Raw genomic sequence first — 18,119 nt, forward strand, 5'->3', positions numbered from 1 at the left:
TGGCTTGAGTTACAGGATGCTTTCTTGAAGCTATGTGACTTCTTCACATACGTAATAGAACTCACCTGGACTATTCACACAATTACGGGACATATTAATCTTACATGACACAAATACTGCACAAAAAGTAGGAATCTCACAGAGAACAAATCACCAAGTACCTAGCCATATTCAAGGATTACTGTAAAAGTGTTGAACATGCATTAGAGGCAACAACTACTTATCATGTGATGCACAGCGAGGGAAGAGTAGCAGATCATGTGATAAGAGTGTGGTGGTGCTGAACTGCGGTATTGCCATGTGTTTTGCCGAGAGCCATAGTTGATAATGTAGACTAACTCGCTAATATGATATCCCACCTGTAATTCGAAAAATTTTAATGTGATTTTCGTGTTCACCAGCATAAAATTAGTCAAGGTTGGGTGTTTTCATTTTTGTATATTTTACATGTTTACAAGTGTTATCTCTTTTCCAATTTTTAAACAAGAGCATAGGAGGAATGTCTGCTATTCCCACAATATGGTTCTGGTAACACATTCACTATAGCAGTAGTAGAGGCATGTGATGCTTTCTTGCATCACATGCCTCTACTACTACTATTACTTGAGAAAACCTGTTTCGTACATCAATTACCTCTAAACGTTTGTCCAGTTCCTCCTTGAATTTACTTAAGCTATCAACTTCAACAACAGATGGAAGTTTGTTCCCGCAATCAACTACCAGCTGGCTAAAGGCAAATTTCTGCACATCTCTTCTATAACTGTCTTCCTTAATTTGAATTTATGCCACCTCAGGTTCGTAATCTGAGCAAGAGGAAGAATCCCATCAGAATCAAGCATGCTCAACCCATTCAAGGACTTTTTCTAATATCCCGTTGCAGTAGCACACTGCCATTACTATCATTAACAACCCTGACAACCTTTGTATCATCTGCAAATGATGACAATAAGCCGATATACCTTTATCAATACGGCACACATCCGCTTGTTGTTGACCGGAATCGATTCGCTTCAAAACGTCTAATTTAATTTTCAAATTCAGTCTTTTTCTTGCATTTGTAGTCTTCACACTGCGTCCAGATGTTGTTGCTTTTCCATTCTTATCCGTCATTATTAACTCTTCGAAAATGTAACTGCATTGGTTGCATTAATATGATACAATGTTCGAGTAAACTGTCCGCTACGCACAATGTCTAATACTGTACTGAGTGATGACAAGACTTCGGATAAATGCATATAACGCAAATATTACAAGCAATATACTTGATTATTTTTTAAAATGTTGATCTCGGAACTATGTAACAAGTCACCATAGTGCAATTAAATTGGCGTGGGAGAAAATTTCACTGAGCATGGGAAAAGTTTTAATGCTGTTTTGCTATTCATTTTCAAGATATCGACTCCGTCAAATGAAACGATTTCATTAAATATGCCAAAAATGCAATCTGTAAAAGAGCATTATAGTGATTTGTGACAGCGTTATAGTCAGATAGTTTGGGTTATAATATAAGAACAGTGTTATAGCGAATCATTGTAAAGCGAACCACGTTATAACGAGGGCCTGCTGTATATAACAAATATAGTATTAAATATCTGTTTATGGTTTTTGTTTCTATAATACATTAAGATATGTGAAGACAACTTTTCTAAAAAAAATAACTGCTTATTTTGAATTGTTAGTTTTTAAACATCACATTCATAATCCTTTTATTAAAACAAATTTGCAGTATCAGAGCATTAAAAGTCGAAGATAAAGTGAAAAGTGTTAATATTTTGAACTTTAACTAATGCAAACTGGTAAATCCTAGATTAACTAAAGCCTAGATTTCAGGCTTTTGCAGTAACATATGTTCATATACACATGTAGATAATGTTTACTAGCCAATTAAGCTTTCTTACAAATTAGTTCTTGTTACTACCAGATATATTTTTCACCATAACTTACAGAATAGAATAAATTAGTTTATAATTATTGCTCAGTCAGCTCCCTTGTATTAATCTTCTTCCCTGCTGTGATACTTCTAATTCTAATATTATGCTAACCAAATTGTGCTACTTCCTCTTCTCTGCCATTTAACTTCTCACAAATGAGACTGTACCTACTGAGGGTCCTGAAGATAGTTTTTTTTTTTTTTTTGAAAGTTCGTAAAAATGAAAACTTTGTAACAAAGGCTTTTAAAAATTTTAGTGCACATATAACATGTCCTTATTTTGGCTTAGTTGTCCAACATTAAAGTGAAATTATTTTTAAAAAAATCAAATCAGAGTTGTTTTTTAATTCTAAAAAAAACTGTCACATCACAAGGAAAGAAGGGGAAAAAATATAAAAATAAGAAACTTGTTATTTCTTATCTTATAGATCAACAGCTCACTCCAAAGTGATCTACTGTGATCTATGGACTCCTTCAAAAATCAAAAAAAGTTTGCAGACCCCTGCGCATATATATATAAACACATATTACTTGATACCCCCCTTCTGAACATTTCGCGGACCCTAGTTTGGGAAATGCTGTTTTAGATCTATTTATGTATCTCCTGATTTGGTTTCATCAATCAACAGATCTGAATCTGGATTTTGTAGGCCAAAATATGACAACAATGGATAACATGCACCATCTCTTCTTATGATTTTAAATTCTACATTCATGCTACCCCATTATAAACTGTCTACAGTTATATAGAAATATATAAGATGTGGCAGACTTACTGGAAGATTTGTAATGTACTTTGGAACGACCTTGAAAAATGTATATATTTACTTGCACATACTTGCAAACAAGTTAAGCTAGAAGCTTATATGGCAGTGAAGGAGAATTAGAGATACTAAGCTTATAAAAATGATGGTACATAACTTACATGATTGTCGATAATTATGTCGAAAAATTTCTGTTTAGATCTCAATTTGGCATTTTGACACTGTGATGAATCATAAATTCCAGTGTTTTATGGTGAAAATTAATAAGCACATTCAAAAGCTTAAACTGAGCAGAAATTATGCCAAGGGATTAAAGAACAACTATTACAATCTGTCCTTCCAGTGTTAATATGCACATATTAACACTGGAAGGACAGATTAACAGCATTATCATCCTTCCCTAAAAAATAACTGGGGTACTGCTGATGAGTAAGTATTCCTAGGTGGGGCTTTAAATTGTAACAAGAAGAACAGTCATTGCAATGATAGGAGAGGAGAAGAGGAAGTGTTAATACTTATAAATAGTATGTACTAACGTCATTCATAAAAACAATTCTTGGGTGGATACACAGTCTAATAGCTTAAATAGTTGCTACAATTAGAGGCAAATCTGATTCTTGCACTGCTTCTATTGGAATATGCAGCAGATGGTAAAGCAAGGTGGAAGAGATTAACAGGCCTACTGGGGATCCACATGGGACAGGCAAATATATGGGATGTGTTAGAGTTACCAAGAGCAAAAATAGGTGCATATAAACTTGCTTGTACACTAATGTTAGGCATATAATAAATAAATTTGATGAATATGAATTGTTAGTTAAGTCATCAAAGGCATCATTAGCTATTAGTTAAGCCATCAAAGGCAGACATAAGGCTATCAAAAACATGGAACCACTCAGAAATAGAGGAGGCAGAGTTGGAATAATATGGTAAGAACATTGTGTACAGAAGGATGGGAGGCAGGAAAAGTTATGCCCTTGGTTAAGAAGCCCACAGGATCTAAGATAATCAGCATAATGTTCAGTATGCCAGGGGATCACATCTGGCAGCATACTGAACATTACGACTTAAAGACATAACTACTGTCTGTAAAGGGAAGCGATTTTGCTTTCATAAAGGTGACTACAGTAGTCTCAGACACTTTTTAAATTTCTTTCAATGGGACCAACAAACTAAATCAGAGAAGTTATTAAGCCTTTTATACTAACTAATTGATACTGCTGAAGATTTAGATTTAAATGGCTGTCAGATGAATTGATGAGACACTATTGGTAAAGAAGGAAAATGCATGGAATTTTACAAATTATCAGGCTGGAGGCAAAAACTTACAGGAGGTAAAAACTAGTCTGAATCAAGTCACTAAGGGGATCAGGAAAGCTAAGACATTATATGAAACTTTTAGCTAAGAATGAAAAAAAAAAAAAAAAAAAATCAGCAAAGAATTCTTACTTATGTTAACACTATAAGAAAGGTGTGAACCACATTGGCCTATTAGATATGATGACCTTCAAGTTGCTGACAAACTGAAAAAAATATTTTGCATCTACATTCATGTATCGAAGGAATTTTAAGGGGTGGGAATACCAGAAGTATACCAAGTTATAACTGCAAGCTACATGATTTTGTGACAGCTAAGAGATAGAAGAAAAATTGCTGGAAGTTAAAATAAATAAGATACCTAGGAGGCTGATGGAATCTATCCAATTACAGCACATCCAGCTACAGTGCAAAATCTTACAACATGCATTTTAAGTTACACATTTATTTATTTGATGCTTTGTACAGCACTGTGCACATGAAAGTTCAAAGTTATACAAAGCCCACATGCCACCAGGTTAGACTCTCTCACTAGTGTCATTTCAGCTGTCCGTGAGAGTGCATTGCATACTTCAAAATTTTATATACAGCAAACTCCATAAAATCCAGCACTTCAGTTTGGAATTCTTTAAGACTGGGCACATTTTACAATCTAGAAATATTAGAAAGCATTCTGACATGCCCATCAACAATTGCATTTGTTTTTAATAATGTGAATTTCTTAAAAACTAATTATTATTATTAATAGCCATATGGTGCAAGGAAGCTTATGCTGCACAAGCCAAAAAAAATTCCTGAGTTACCCTGAGAGAGAGAGAGAGAGAGAGAGAGAGAGAGAGAGAGAGAGAGAGAGAGAGAGAGAGAGAGAGAGAGAAGTAGAAGGGAATCACCAAGAAAGAGAAGGATAATGATATCCAGCTCAGGACCCTGGGTGTGCCAAGCCCATACTCACAAGATGTGAGCCCCTGGGGTAATTTGTATCTGTTTTTAAGAAAGGATTGACATTTCTTTCTTTATAAAATGCTTGTGGCCAGCAGGATTTAACTGTGAATAATGCAATGGTTTTAATTCTCAAAACATAATGAATTTGCCTTTGCAACAAGTTGCCCTAGTATTGCACTACTTTCAAAGAAATGGTCTCTAGAAAAAAAAAAAGGTTAATTAACCATTTGTTTAAAATGATGAGATTTCCAGGAACTTGTTCCTCACTAGATAGTAGGTGGGTCTCTAGTGACAACATGCAAACAACGGTTGTAAAGACGTTATTCAATGTGAGCTGCCATGCTGTATACAAAATGTTTTTAAAGCTGTAACTTAGCTAAAGCTGTTTTTTGAAAGTAGCGCAGAGAAACCTCATTACAAATGCAACTTTGTTCTCTGTAAGAATTAAGATCACATTAAGACATTATTCATGCAGCTGAAATCCTGCTACCTACAAAAACAGATGAGGGGAGAAGACAGTCAAATTTTTAACTTTAAAGGTAAGTTCTTTAAATGTAAGTAAGTTCACTGTTTGTGCTTAATATTTATTGAAATGTGCTCTTCTAAAACTGCTCAATCACTAGGCATGTCTCTAAATTCAGAAAAATTTTTAAATCCAGCACCTCTCAATCCCAGATGTTACTCAATTTTAAAGAGTTTAATGTATTTTTAGGTGCAAAAATTTATAAAGTTCCCTATACACACATATTCTTATATTTGTACATGTACTGAAAACAATAAGTGCAGAAAAAAAGACAATAACAGTGTTTAAAAAAAAAAAAAAAAATGGAAACAGTAAATACTGAAATAAAGATTTGGTGAAAATGGTTTTCAACATGGATTCAAACAGTGATAAAATCTGCAAGTTCAAAATAAAACTGGATGATCTGATGACAGTGAAATTTATTTTAGATGATTTAAAAAAATGCAAGCTAGGCAACCTTACTTCATTCTTAAAACAAAAAAACAAAAAAAAAAAAAAAACCCACCTTAAAATACAGTATACAAGTAACTTCTTCCCTTCCTCTGATTGAAAAATTAAACAAAATAGTATTACCTACGTACATCTCATTTGAATAAACTATTTATTCACCTCTATATTTCAATATATTACTTACCACAGTATACTGATAAAAACAATTTTAAAAAAATGGGAAAATGTGTAGATTTATGGAAGCTATCCCTGACTGTCATATGAAAATGAGCACACAATATAGTACTACAAAGCATTTTATCAGACTATGTCTTTATGTTATAGCAGGACTAGCTGTATATTAAAAGAATCAGCATAACGCAGAAAGCAAATCATTAGCTAAAATTATGAAAACATCTTTGGATTAGGAGGAAGAACGAACAAGTTGATGGTCAAATGTCTACTTTATTCGCAAAGAGAGATCAAAGGACACGATAATTATTTACAGACATCTAAGCTTGACTTCTGCTACAAGGGAAATAATGGAATCGGTGGTTAGAAGGTAATGCAGGATCACCTTGATAGGAAGGCAGTTATACAACAATCATTGCGTGAATTTGTTAACGGAAATGTTGTGACAAATATGATTGGCTACTGCAACAACACAAGTAACAAAGGAACCAGATGCAAAAAAAAAAACCAAACCATGACACTATACTCAGATTTCATACTGTTTTATATATATAAAAAAAACAGCTGTACAAGTCAAAATTAGGGACAAGTTACTGCTGAGGATGAAGTGTGTGTGGGGGGGGGGGGATTGGTACTTGGATCAAAAAACATAGTTCAGAAATCACTGGTAGACCCCAAAATTGTCCTCTTTCCACAGTTAAACTGGGTTTGATAGAACAGTTTGTGAATGCTCTATCTCAGGAACGTCTCTGCTTAAACTTCCTTTTTATTAAATTCCCATCGATCACCCAAGAAGCTAAAACAAGGTTGTTGGACTCCAAATTTGCAAAACTGATGAGAGGCCTTAGCTTCAGGTCTATTATTGAGATCTTTTTGGGGATTAACAAGGATCCAGACTACAAGAATAGAGTCGGCAAACTTCAAGAAGTTGGGCTGAAACATGAGTGTCAACGGCGGCATATTCAGGGAGAGGCAAAGGGGGCATATGGCCCCTTAACCAAGGATCCAAAATTAAAGAAAAAGCTTTATATGTTTTGTATTGCCAAACGTTTGGAAATAATATATTGTCATATTTTGTGATTAATAAGTATTATTATTCACATGCTTTCATAATATTCAAATAAACATAATAAATCCAACATTATTTATTCATATAAACATTCCAAGGTCTATGGAATCTGGTCTCCAAGTCCACCCTATCCCCTTACAATGATGCCTGGATACGATGCTGAGTGTCGAGGTACATTTTTTGCACTCTCACATTGCTAACACTTACTAGATTTTCTGGAAAGTTGTCAAAGGATTTCACCAGAACGTTAAAGACATGGAGATGAGGTACCAGGGGAGGTAGAATGTCAACATGATGGCTGACAATTGCTGGATGCTGAAGATATTAAAGGAGGCAGCAAAAGGAAGTAAGCAAACCCTTAGCCATAATTATGAGAGCTTCCTTGGACTCAGGGGAGGTACCCATGGACTGGAGATGTGCAAATGTGAACCCAATTCACAAAGGAGGATCAAAGGCTGACAAAAGTAATTATAGACCTGTGAGTTTAACTTCTGTTCCCAGAAAATTAATGACGGCACTGATTAAAGAAGCACTGCAGGATCATCTAGACAAGACTTCAGTTATAGCTCGGACACAGCATGGTTTTGTTAAGGGGAAGTCTTGCCTGACCAATTTGATTGGATACTATGATGCAGTCACAAAAGAACTGGATGCAGGGAATAACTTTGATATTATATACTTGGATCTTAGAAAGGCTTTTGATACTGTTGCACATGGAAGACTGCTGCACAAATTGGAGCAGTGTGGCATCGGAGGCAAATTGCTGCTATGGATAAAGGGGTGGTTGAGGGGGAGAAGACAGAGAGTGGTAATCAATGGACACTGCTCATTGTGGACTAATGTTATTAGTGGAGTCCCTCAGGGTTCAGTATTGGGTCCTTTATTGTTTTCTGTATTTATAAATGATAGTGATGATGGTATATCAAGCTTAATGTCCAAGTCTGCAGACGATACGAAGGTTGGCAGGGTTGTCAAGGACACTACTGACACTATGCTGCTGCACCAGGATCTGGAAAGGTTGAGCAGATGGGCTGAGAGGTGACAAATGAAGTTTAACATTGACAAATGTAAAGTACTACATATGGGAAACAGCAACCCAAGAGCAACGTATCAACTCTGTGGTACTACACTGACAGTGGTAGAGAATGAACGGGACCTGGGGGTGGTTGTGCAGGCAGATATGAAGTTCTCTGAGCAGTGCAGATGGGCTGCAAGAGTAGCTCATGGTGTATTGTCAATGATATATAGGAATTTTTCTAGCAGGGATAAGGAGGTGATTATTCCCTTGTATAAGGCAATGGTCAGGCCACACCTACAGTACTGTATACACGCCTGGAGGCCTCATTTCAAGAAAGTTGTAGAGCTGCTGGAACGAGTAAAGGCTTAAGTTTTGCGAATTACAGTGTCTGGAGACTAGGCACCAGCGAGGTGATCTGATAGAGGTGTACAAAGCCTTGAATGGTTTGAGCATGCTCAATGCTGATGGGATTCTTCCTCTTGCTCAGAATAATCACCTGAGAGGGCATAAATTCAAATTGAGGAAAGACAGATGTAGGATAGATGTGTGGAAATTTGCCTTTAGCCAGCAGGTGGTTGGTAGGTGGAACAGACTTCCATCCCTTGCCGTGGAAGTTGATAGCCTAAATAAGTTTAAGGCTCAGCTGGACAGGTATTTCGAACGAACAGAGGGGTGAAGTGGAAGTGGTTATTTTTTATTTATTTATTTTACTTTATTTTTTTTTGGCTGATGCTGCATAAGCTTGCTTTCTTGCATCAAATGCCTCTACTAATACTATTGCTAAAAAGAGGGACACTGTAATGTAGAAGGATATGCAAAAAAATTAAAGAAATAAAATGCAAAAAAATCAAAGAAACAAAAATTTGACCTAGATCAGTTTTTAAAATGAGAGTTGAGTGTTAAGTGGACATTTTACCACACTGCCCTTTTTCAGTGTTTTCAACATGTATTTAAACATAAAAGTCTGGTAAAAGTAGCATCAATAATTTTTTCAGTGCACAAATTCTGCCTAAATTAATGAAAATTTGTGAAAAATCAAATTTTCTTTAAGATTTTTGAAGAAACCTGATGTGATAGAAACAAACGAAAGTCATTTTTGAAATAAGCGCATTAGAAAATGATTCAGAAATATCCTTTTCTGAGAAAACAACAGTGATTTTTTTTTTTTTTTTTTTTTTCCAAAATGCATAGTGTTATTAGAGAGGATGGGCAGATGTGGGTAGCTCTCTTTATTCTTTTATTTTTGCATGATGCTATATAAGTTTGCTTCCTTGCCACTACTAATACCAACTCAAAAATCAACTTACCTCATTAATGTGCTTATATGTTTTAATGAGATCAATACTGAGCTTCCTCAATGGTGCAATACTTGGATCACGCGATTTGTATGACACTGGCGAATGAAGCACCATAAATTCATTTTGTGATCCCTGTGGCCCAGTTGCCATGGCAACCAGTTGATCCTGGGTGACCAAATGTCCATACATGGAGCTATTTTGCTTAGCAGACTCTGAAATTATACAAAAATGCTTTGTTAGGTTAAAAAATAATTACTCAGACACTTAAGTAAATCACTTCTGCTTTTATACGATGAAGCATATGAAAAATATTACAAAGATCATTATTTATTTTTTATTTTTTTTTTATTTATAATTTTTACTGTGAACTAGGTAAATGAAGTCCCAAATTAACCAATCAATTTATTTGAAAGTTCATTTACATAGCATGATGCAAACTAATATATTTTTGTCAACAACTACGTGATTTTGCATGTTTATCCAAGAAAAGGCTGTGATTACATCATCCAATTCTTTTCTATTACATTTTAATTAGCAATCGTGGCTTAGTTTATTTCTGGAGCAATGGCTAAACACCTCCAGTTAATAGTACAGCAATACCCCGCATAGGACTAATAATTGGTACCAAAACTGTTCAGTGTTATGCGAAACCGTGCTGATTGAGGCATAATTATAATCGGTTTTAACTGAATGCATTCCAGAGAAAGTCCATAACCAAATTATAATAAATCAATAAACATTGTGCTTGATAGCAAATGAAAAGGATTTGAAATAAAAAATATTGCAAAAATTTTATTAATTAAAAGGTAACATCATGAGAGATGAGAAAAAAGCATTATTGTTTATTTAGGTATTTCAATAATGAAGTCTGGTGAGGTTGTCTTCTTTTTCTCGGCGTACAAGTCTTTGTAGCATTGAATCCCATCTTTTAAAATTTGCCATATCTTGATGTTATGTTCAACATTTGGATCTCCATTCATAATCGTGTCACAGGCCATGTTAACCCCTCCCCCCGAAAAAAACTTTCTCCAATTCTTCTCGGGAAAATTCTTTTGATGCCACTTTAGCGTTTTGTTCACTCCAGAATTGTTTTCGTCTTCTTCATATGCAGTTTGCTCATCAATTTCAATGAGAGTTGCATCATCTAAATAATTTGCACATGCCTCAATGTAGTCATATACATTGACAGTGTCCAAGGTTTCGAACCCCAAGTCTTTTATGATATTCACAATGTCTTCGGCAATTGTCTGAACTTGCGATTCAAAACTAGTGAAACACATTTCCCAAATGGAGCAAAACATGCTACCAAACAGAACGCATGTTGTTGGCAGTGATTTCTAGCCAAGGTGCAGATATATTTTTGATTACATTCCTGATGTTATAATTTTTCCAAGATGTTTGTAAAGACGATGACCCCACTCCTGCTGAAGCTTCAATCACTTGGGAAAAAGTTGGCTGCAAATAATACACCTTGAATGTAGCAATTACGGCATGATCCATGGGTTGTAACAAACACATGTTAGGTGGAAGAAAGCATATTTTTATATTTTCATTGAGATCAGAAATTTCAGGTGGATGACCTGGTGCATTGTCTAAAAGCAACAAAATTTTGAACTCTATCCCTTCATCTTTGCAGTAACGTTCAACCATCAGACAAAAATAATTTGTGAACCATTCTGTAAACAATTCTCTTGTAATCCATGTTTTCTTATTTGATCACCAAATTATGGGCAATGTGCTTTTTACGCAGACCTTTAGAGATCTTGGGATTTTCTGAACAAGAGTAGAGACTTTCATTTAAGATCCCCAGATGACTTTCCACCCAACAAAAGTGTTAAATGATCTTTTGATGCTTTATATCCAGGTTGGGCCTTTTCATTTTCAGCTAAAAAAGTTTGTGGGGGCATTTTTTCCATAACAGTCCAGTTTCGTCGACGTTTAAAATTTGTTCATCCTTGTAGCCACCTTCCTCAATGATGTCTTTCAATTCACTGGGAAATCTTGCAGCAGCATCTTTGTTTGCACTTGCACTTTCACCTGAAATACGAACATAGTGAAGCCCAACATGGTTTTTAAATCGAAAAAACCAACCACGATGGCTGTAAATATTTCTTTAGTCTCCTCCTCTTCATTTTCTTCTTTTTCCTTCAGCGTGTTATAAAGGCTCATGGCTTTCACTTGAATGATGTTTTGATTCAAAGGAATTCTCTTTTGATTACAATCTTCTATCCATATTAATAAAAGACATTCCATATTAATCAATAGCGAACTTCTTTGCTTAGTTATCACTTTCGTCATGTAAGATGATGTAGAAATTCCCTGCTCTTTATACTGATCCTTCTTTCGAATAATCGTTCACACTGTGCTTCATTCATTCCATTTTCTCACGCAATTTTAGCATACGATGCACCATCTCCATGGCACTTGATAATATCAAGTTTTTTTTTTTTTCTAATGTAAGCCATTTACGTTAAATGGCTTACATTAGAAAAATGTAGAGGTAAAGTAGCTCCACCGCTTTCATTACTTTTCCTTTTTTGACTCATCGTTTCATACTTTAATGGGTAAAAAATAAATTGCGAAATGAAAAGTTTGAAAAGCTATCACCATGTCTCATCAGGATGGAACACTGTTGCTGCTGGCTGCATAGTTGGTTGGTTGTTTTAGGATTTTATGGCACATCAGTGTCTAAGGCTATAATGGGCCAAGTCAAGTTGCTCTGCCTGAGGAGAGCTATTGGCACATGTGCATGTGAGACAATAGAGTTGGCACCGCAGCATATATGTACACGTACCTAGGCTATTATTGTAATTTTTTGACTTAAACTTAGTCATAACATTTATTGCTTCCTCGGAAAACTGATAAATTTATTATAAGTTAAGATACAAAAATATAAACAATCAGGAGCTTTCAGGGCAATGGAACATTATAGTCATAAAGCAACAAACTTTATGACTATTATGGAACCCGATACCAAAGGCCTTTATGCAGACTTAAACTTAATTGGAAACCGTGTTATAGTGAAACCTGTGCTAAGTGAGGTATTGCTGTATATGAAAAAACCAAGTAGAAATTTTTCTTTTTGACGAAAATTATTTACAAAAACTAAGTGACTTAAAAAAAAAAAAAAAACAATACCACTGCTCTATAAATTTAAAACCAAATTTCATAAAATAGGTAATGCAACAGTGATTGATTAGAAAGCTTTCCATTCTGATCAGAGCTTCATCCAATCTCAGACTCAGTTTAGAAATGAGAAAATAAAGAAATCTCAATTACCTGCCATACTCTATAAGACAGTGCTTTTCAACCTTTTTTTTTAATAATGGCATCCCCCCCTAAGCAATTTATTTTATTTTGCAGCACCCCTACTCAATTTTCTGCCTGTTAGATCTGATTCTGTGTGTGTGTGTGTGTGTGTGTGTGTGTGTGTGTGTGTGTGTGTGTGTGTGTGTGTGTGTGTGTGTGTGTGTGTGAGATATTAAAAATATATATGTCATATGATAATTATTACAATAATATAATTATAAAAATTACATTTTATAATACAAATTTTATATATATACAGTAATTTTATTCTTTATATAGAGGTAAACTAAGTAAACATCAATTATAGATCACCATAAAATTAAAAAGATACTGTACACCTCTTTATAATGAAATAAACATATAAATTTTTTTAAAAAAATAATAAGTTTAGGTAACTTAAAATCAAATTATGTGGCACCCCTGGAATGTTGTTGCAGCACCCTAAGGTGCCGTGGCATCCCGGTTGAAAACCACTGCTCTAAGAAATGCCTTCTCCCTTTCAATTTGGCAGACAGCAAATCACCCCACCATATGAGGAAATTATAGAACCCGTAAACATTAAATGTGTAGTGGTGGTTAATAGTCCCACCTCAATGAAGGATACAAATACTAACTTTATGAACTGCTAATCAATAATAAGCCCCATACATCACTACCAATGTATTCTGATGGATGATCAAATGTTCTCCACTGCTCTTTCCATTCTCAAAGCATACTGCTGATGACTCACCAACTTTAATTTTGGCTTCATTAACCAACCAAGCAACACATCAAAACTGCTTCAATATAATTCTTGTCAACTATCCCCTTCTTCCTATTTCCATGAACGTACTTCATATTGCTAAATTCCACAAAAATTATCAATGTTGAAGTTCCTCAATCCACTGTGGTACATCTCAGTGGGTTTTGCCAAATTAATTCTGTGGCACACAATTAGTGAGTGAGGATTGACTTCCCAACTATCGGTGTTAATATTTAGTGGCACAATGACAGTTATGGCTAAAACTATGCCTTTCAGTGTTTCCTAATACGATAGTTAGAGATATTATACTACTAAAATGAAATATATAACTGAATATTCTTCTTAAAAAGTTCAATTAAAATTCAGCTAATTTGAATCCATTCCCTATTAAATTATGTAAATCTAATGATTCATGTGATGCTCTTTATGGAGCCAAAAGCAGCATTACTAATCATTATTGCCTTGAAAACAGAAATAAATAACAAAAACTATCGACTCCAAACTATCTTTCAACGATCACATAAACCTCATACAGTCGAGGCTGAACTCACTACGCTGGGTCGCCAAACAACAGCTGCTCCACACCACCGACCCACAACTGGTAAAAAGATACATCGTATCAATCCTTTACCCGACAATACTGTATGCTTCAGAGATATGGGCCTCGGCCGCCGAATCCAACATCAAAAGAATATTCTCTGCCGAATTCTGGCTTCTAAAATGGGCCAACAGCAAACTCCACCTTCCCCCAGCTCTCAGATCAACGCAGTTAGCAGAAGCTCTTCAACTACACAGGCTCCGGTCCTACATCGCAGAAAGAAGGCTGCTGTTCACCATCAAGATGGCCACCGGTAAAATTACAGAGCCGAACTTCTGGGATCACTGCTCTTGGCGCATTCCTCCCCCTTATCTCCGGTCTTCAGCACAGCTGCTAGCAAACCGTAACCGGCTAGTACTAACCGACAGATTCCTGCCAAAGCAAATGCTGCCCTCACTGCAAGCCATCGACGGGGACCTCCAAGAAGTGGTCAATAATAAAAAATACAGGAAGGGTATCCTCGTCGAACTGAAAATGTAAAACTGTGCCTTGTTAATAATCTGATTTATCTTTTTTTCTCATGTGTATCTCTTTTGTAAATATGCTTTGTTAACCCCTGGCACCACCATGCCGTGACGGGACTAATTGTATGTCTATCATTGCTGCAATTAAAGATTCTATTCTATTAAAAATGAACTGTCTAGTTTCTTTAAAACAAGACAGTACATGAGCCAACTGAGTTCTTATGTATTTCAATATCATGAGATTACCACACATCAGTGTATATTATGGACTTAATTTAGAGAAGAGGTAAAGAGAACCAACACTACAGATATATCCATGTTTGAGCTATCAACTTATTTTAAGAAAATGTGAGTGGAATGATAAAGCTATGCACATCATAGTTCCGTAGTGACAAAAATTATTATCACAAAATGTTTGGTACAACTTCTGTATTTTGAAACAAATTATTCAGATTCCTGTGGGTCTGATTTTTTGACGTAGATAATTATCTGTTGCAGATCAAAAAGACAATCAAATGGAATGGGAAGAAAGGCTTTGAATTTTAGCTGCATTGGATGGGTATGTATACAGGGTGATTCACTACCAGTGTGACAAACTTGCAGGAGGTGTAGGGGGCACAAAGACGAATCGGAATCACATAGCATTGCAGGGTCAGAAATGCCTTCATCATGCAGTAGAGGACGTTGAACGGGAGGTCGCGTGAACATGAAACCGTCGCCATGAAAGGGTGTACCTGGAAGTAAGCACTTGAGAACCAGTTCCCAAGGCAGTAGGATGGACGAGTATTCAAACGTTGAACTGGCTGACATGCACCTCGCGTATGGAGCTGCGGACTGTAACGGGCACGCCGCTCTGCGCTTGTACCAGGAACGTTTCCCGCACAGGCGTGCTCCTCATCATACGATTTTTGCACATGTGCAGAGAAGGTTACGTGAGACTGGTTGTTTCACGAGAGGTACCATGAATCGAGAGCGAACAACGAGGACGCCAGACAATGAGGAGAATGTCCTACGTCTTTCCGAAAGCAATCCGAGTATGAGTACTTGAGCGATAGGCCAACGATTGGGTATTTCCCAATCCACTGTATAGAGGATACTGTCAACAAACCAAATGAGTTCATACCATCTGCAACGCGTCCAATCATTGGAGCCTGCGGATTATCCACTCCGGAGGACTTTTGCTACTTGGTTTCTTCAACAGAAACGGTTCGCAAATGCTGACTTCCAGCGGGATCGCTGTTCACGCAACCTCCCGTTCAACATCCTCTACCGCATGACGAAGGCATTTCGGACCCTGCAATGCTATGTGATTCCGATTCGTCTTTGTGCCCCCTACACCTCCTGCAAGTTTGTAGCACTGGTAGTGAATCACCCTGTATATATATCTAAGGTACGCTGCACCAGAAAGAGAGTTTTCTCTCTTTTTTCACTTTCTTATTCCAAAGATCTGCTTGGAAATTTGCTCATACCCAGCCAGTTCCTAAAAACGGAGACAAATCCCTCCCATCCATTGCACTTACTTCTATTCTTTCTAAAGTAATAGAGCAATTAATTAACCGCCAACTCAAACTATCACCAGTATGGATTCCATCAGTGTCTTATCTTACATTACCCATCTACGAACAAATTCAATGGCAAAGTCTGAATGCTAAACACGATCAAAGGCTTTTGATTGTGATTAGCATAAAGGTAGAAGTAGTTGAGGCCTGAGATGCAAGAAAGAAAGCTTATGTAGCATCAGCAAACAAACAAAACAAACAAAAAAAAAGAAATTCACACATCCAATCCCTCTAAATGTTTGTCCAGTTGCTCCTTGAATTTATTTAAGCTATCAACTTCCACAACAACAGATGGAAGTTTGTTCCAGCAATCAACTACCCACTGGCTAAAGGCAAATTTACACACATCTATTCTATCACCCTAAGTGTAGTACCTGGGTCATTTCTCTGGGGTCTTCTAAAAAACCTTTCATCTTTTGGTTTGCCAACTTCTCCACTAATGATAGTGTTCCTCCAGGTTCAGCTCTTTCTCCTACTCTTGCCTCTTGAATGTTAATGACCTTCTTCCACTGAGCAAAAGTCCTATCCATAGCATTGTCAATGATAGCACATTGCATTCACCTTCCAGTTTGAGAAACCTTGCCCTGCACAAACAGGTTCAAATTCTTGAATATCCATTACTAACTCCATACATGCTGATCTCCAGGGAATTGTTCAATGGGGAAAAAATAACTTAGTTGATTTCAATCTTTCTAAAACTCAGTCCTGTCTCATATCTCACAAAAATAATTATTTTCCCCTATGCTTACCTTTGATGACACTGCTTTCTAGGCATGACCTATTGGGGATATTGGGGATTACTCTGAATTTTAATTTCTTTTGGCATAACTATATTACAAATATTGCTTCCTGTCCATCTAAAAAACTGGGGTTTCTCTCTCTCTCTGTATTACTTTACTTCCAAACAGCTGTTCACTCTGTACAAATCACAAATCTGCCATACTGTGGAATATTGTACTCACATCTGGTGGTGCCCCCAAAACCTCTCTCAGGCTTCTGGGTTCCATTCAAAAGAGGTCAATTATATTAATTAATGACCCATCTCTAACAATATCTCTCCACTCTGTCTCATAGACATTTCTGCTCCAAGCCTTTTCTACAAGTAATTCCACGGACACTGTTCTTCTGAGTTGGCTTCAATAATCAGTTGGCTCCAAACCAGTAAACGTCCTTTTACTAACCAACTTTTATTCTTTCTTATTTATTCACTCAAATTCCAATAACCTTCCTTCATATGTATTTCTTGAAAATTACGATCTACAGAAATTCAAGTATCTTCTTTCATCTTCTCAACCCATGCACAGTACTGAATGGGATGAATTGGAATGAATGGAGGGGTGAAATGAGAGGTTTTTTTTTTTTTTTTTTGGCTGATGCTGCATAAGCTTACTTTCTTGCATTGTATGCTTCTACTAATGCTAATGCTATTACCCCTTGTGTTTGGGGTGTTCATAAAAAAATAAGCCAGCCGAAATCCCCCAAACATACGATTTTAAGATTTTTGAAGTTTACTTTGAAGAAGAACCTTCTTGGTATGCCAAAATATAGAACTAGCATCATTTGTACATATGGATAGGAATATGGCTTTGTATAAAAGATATTTGTTGGGTTTTAAAACTGCCGGCCCAAGAATGTCTAGAGATGTGAAGGAGCACTGGAGTGTAATTTTTTGATTTTTGTCAAGAAATGATTCATGTGTTTAATAAAACAATTTATGATCCATAATAACATTGAGAAATTTATGAAAAGCAACCAGACATTATTATTATTATTATTAGCCATATGGTGCAAGGAAGCCTGAGGCTTATGGTGCACCAACCAAAAAAAAATTCCAAGTTACCCTGAGAGAGAGAGAGAGAGAGAGAGAGAGAGAGAGAGAGAGAGAGAGAGAGAGAGAGAGACATAATGACCAACTGTTAAGCCTTACATGAGGTGGATGGGTGAATGCAAATGATCCCCTTCAGT

At 36.2% G+C, this 18,119-nt stretch overlaps 1 protein-coding gene across 2 annotated transcripts in view; it reads right to left on the reverse strand.

Moving 5' to 3' along the window:
• LOC150084528 (dual specificity tyrosine-phosphorylation-regulated kinase 1B-like) overlaps nucleotides 1–18,119 on the reverse strand; it is a 378,795-nt gene that overhangs the window by 197,624 nt on the left and 163,052 nt on the right. For both annotated transcript variants that reach the window (XM_090376473.1, XM_090376472.1), the window contains one exon: nucleotides 9,492–9,694. In XM_090376473.1, coding sequence (XP_090232599.1) covers nucleotides 9,492–9,694 — 203 coding nt within the window. The remainder of the gene's footprint in view (nucleotides 1–9,491; nucleotides 9,695–18,119) is intronic.

This window comes from Mastigoproctus giganteus, chromosome 6, assembly GCF_048544385.1.
Source record: "Mastigoproctus giganteus isolate SK-2022 chromosome 6, ASM4854438v1, whole genome shotgun sequence".
Lineage (NCBI taxonomy): Eukaryota > Metazoa > Arthropoda > Arachnida > Uropygi > Thelyphonidae > Mastigoproctus > Mastigoproctus giganteus.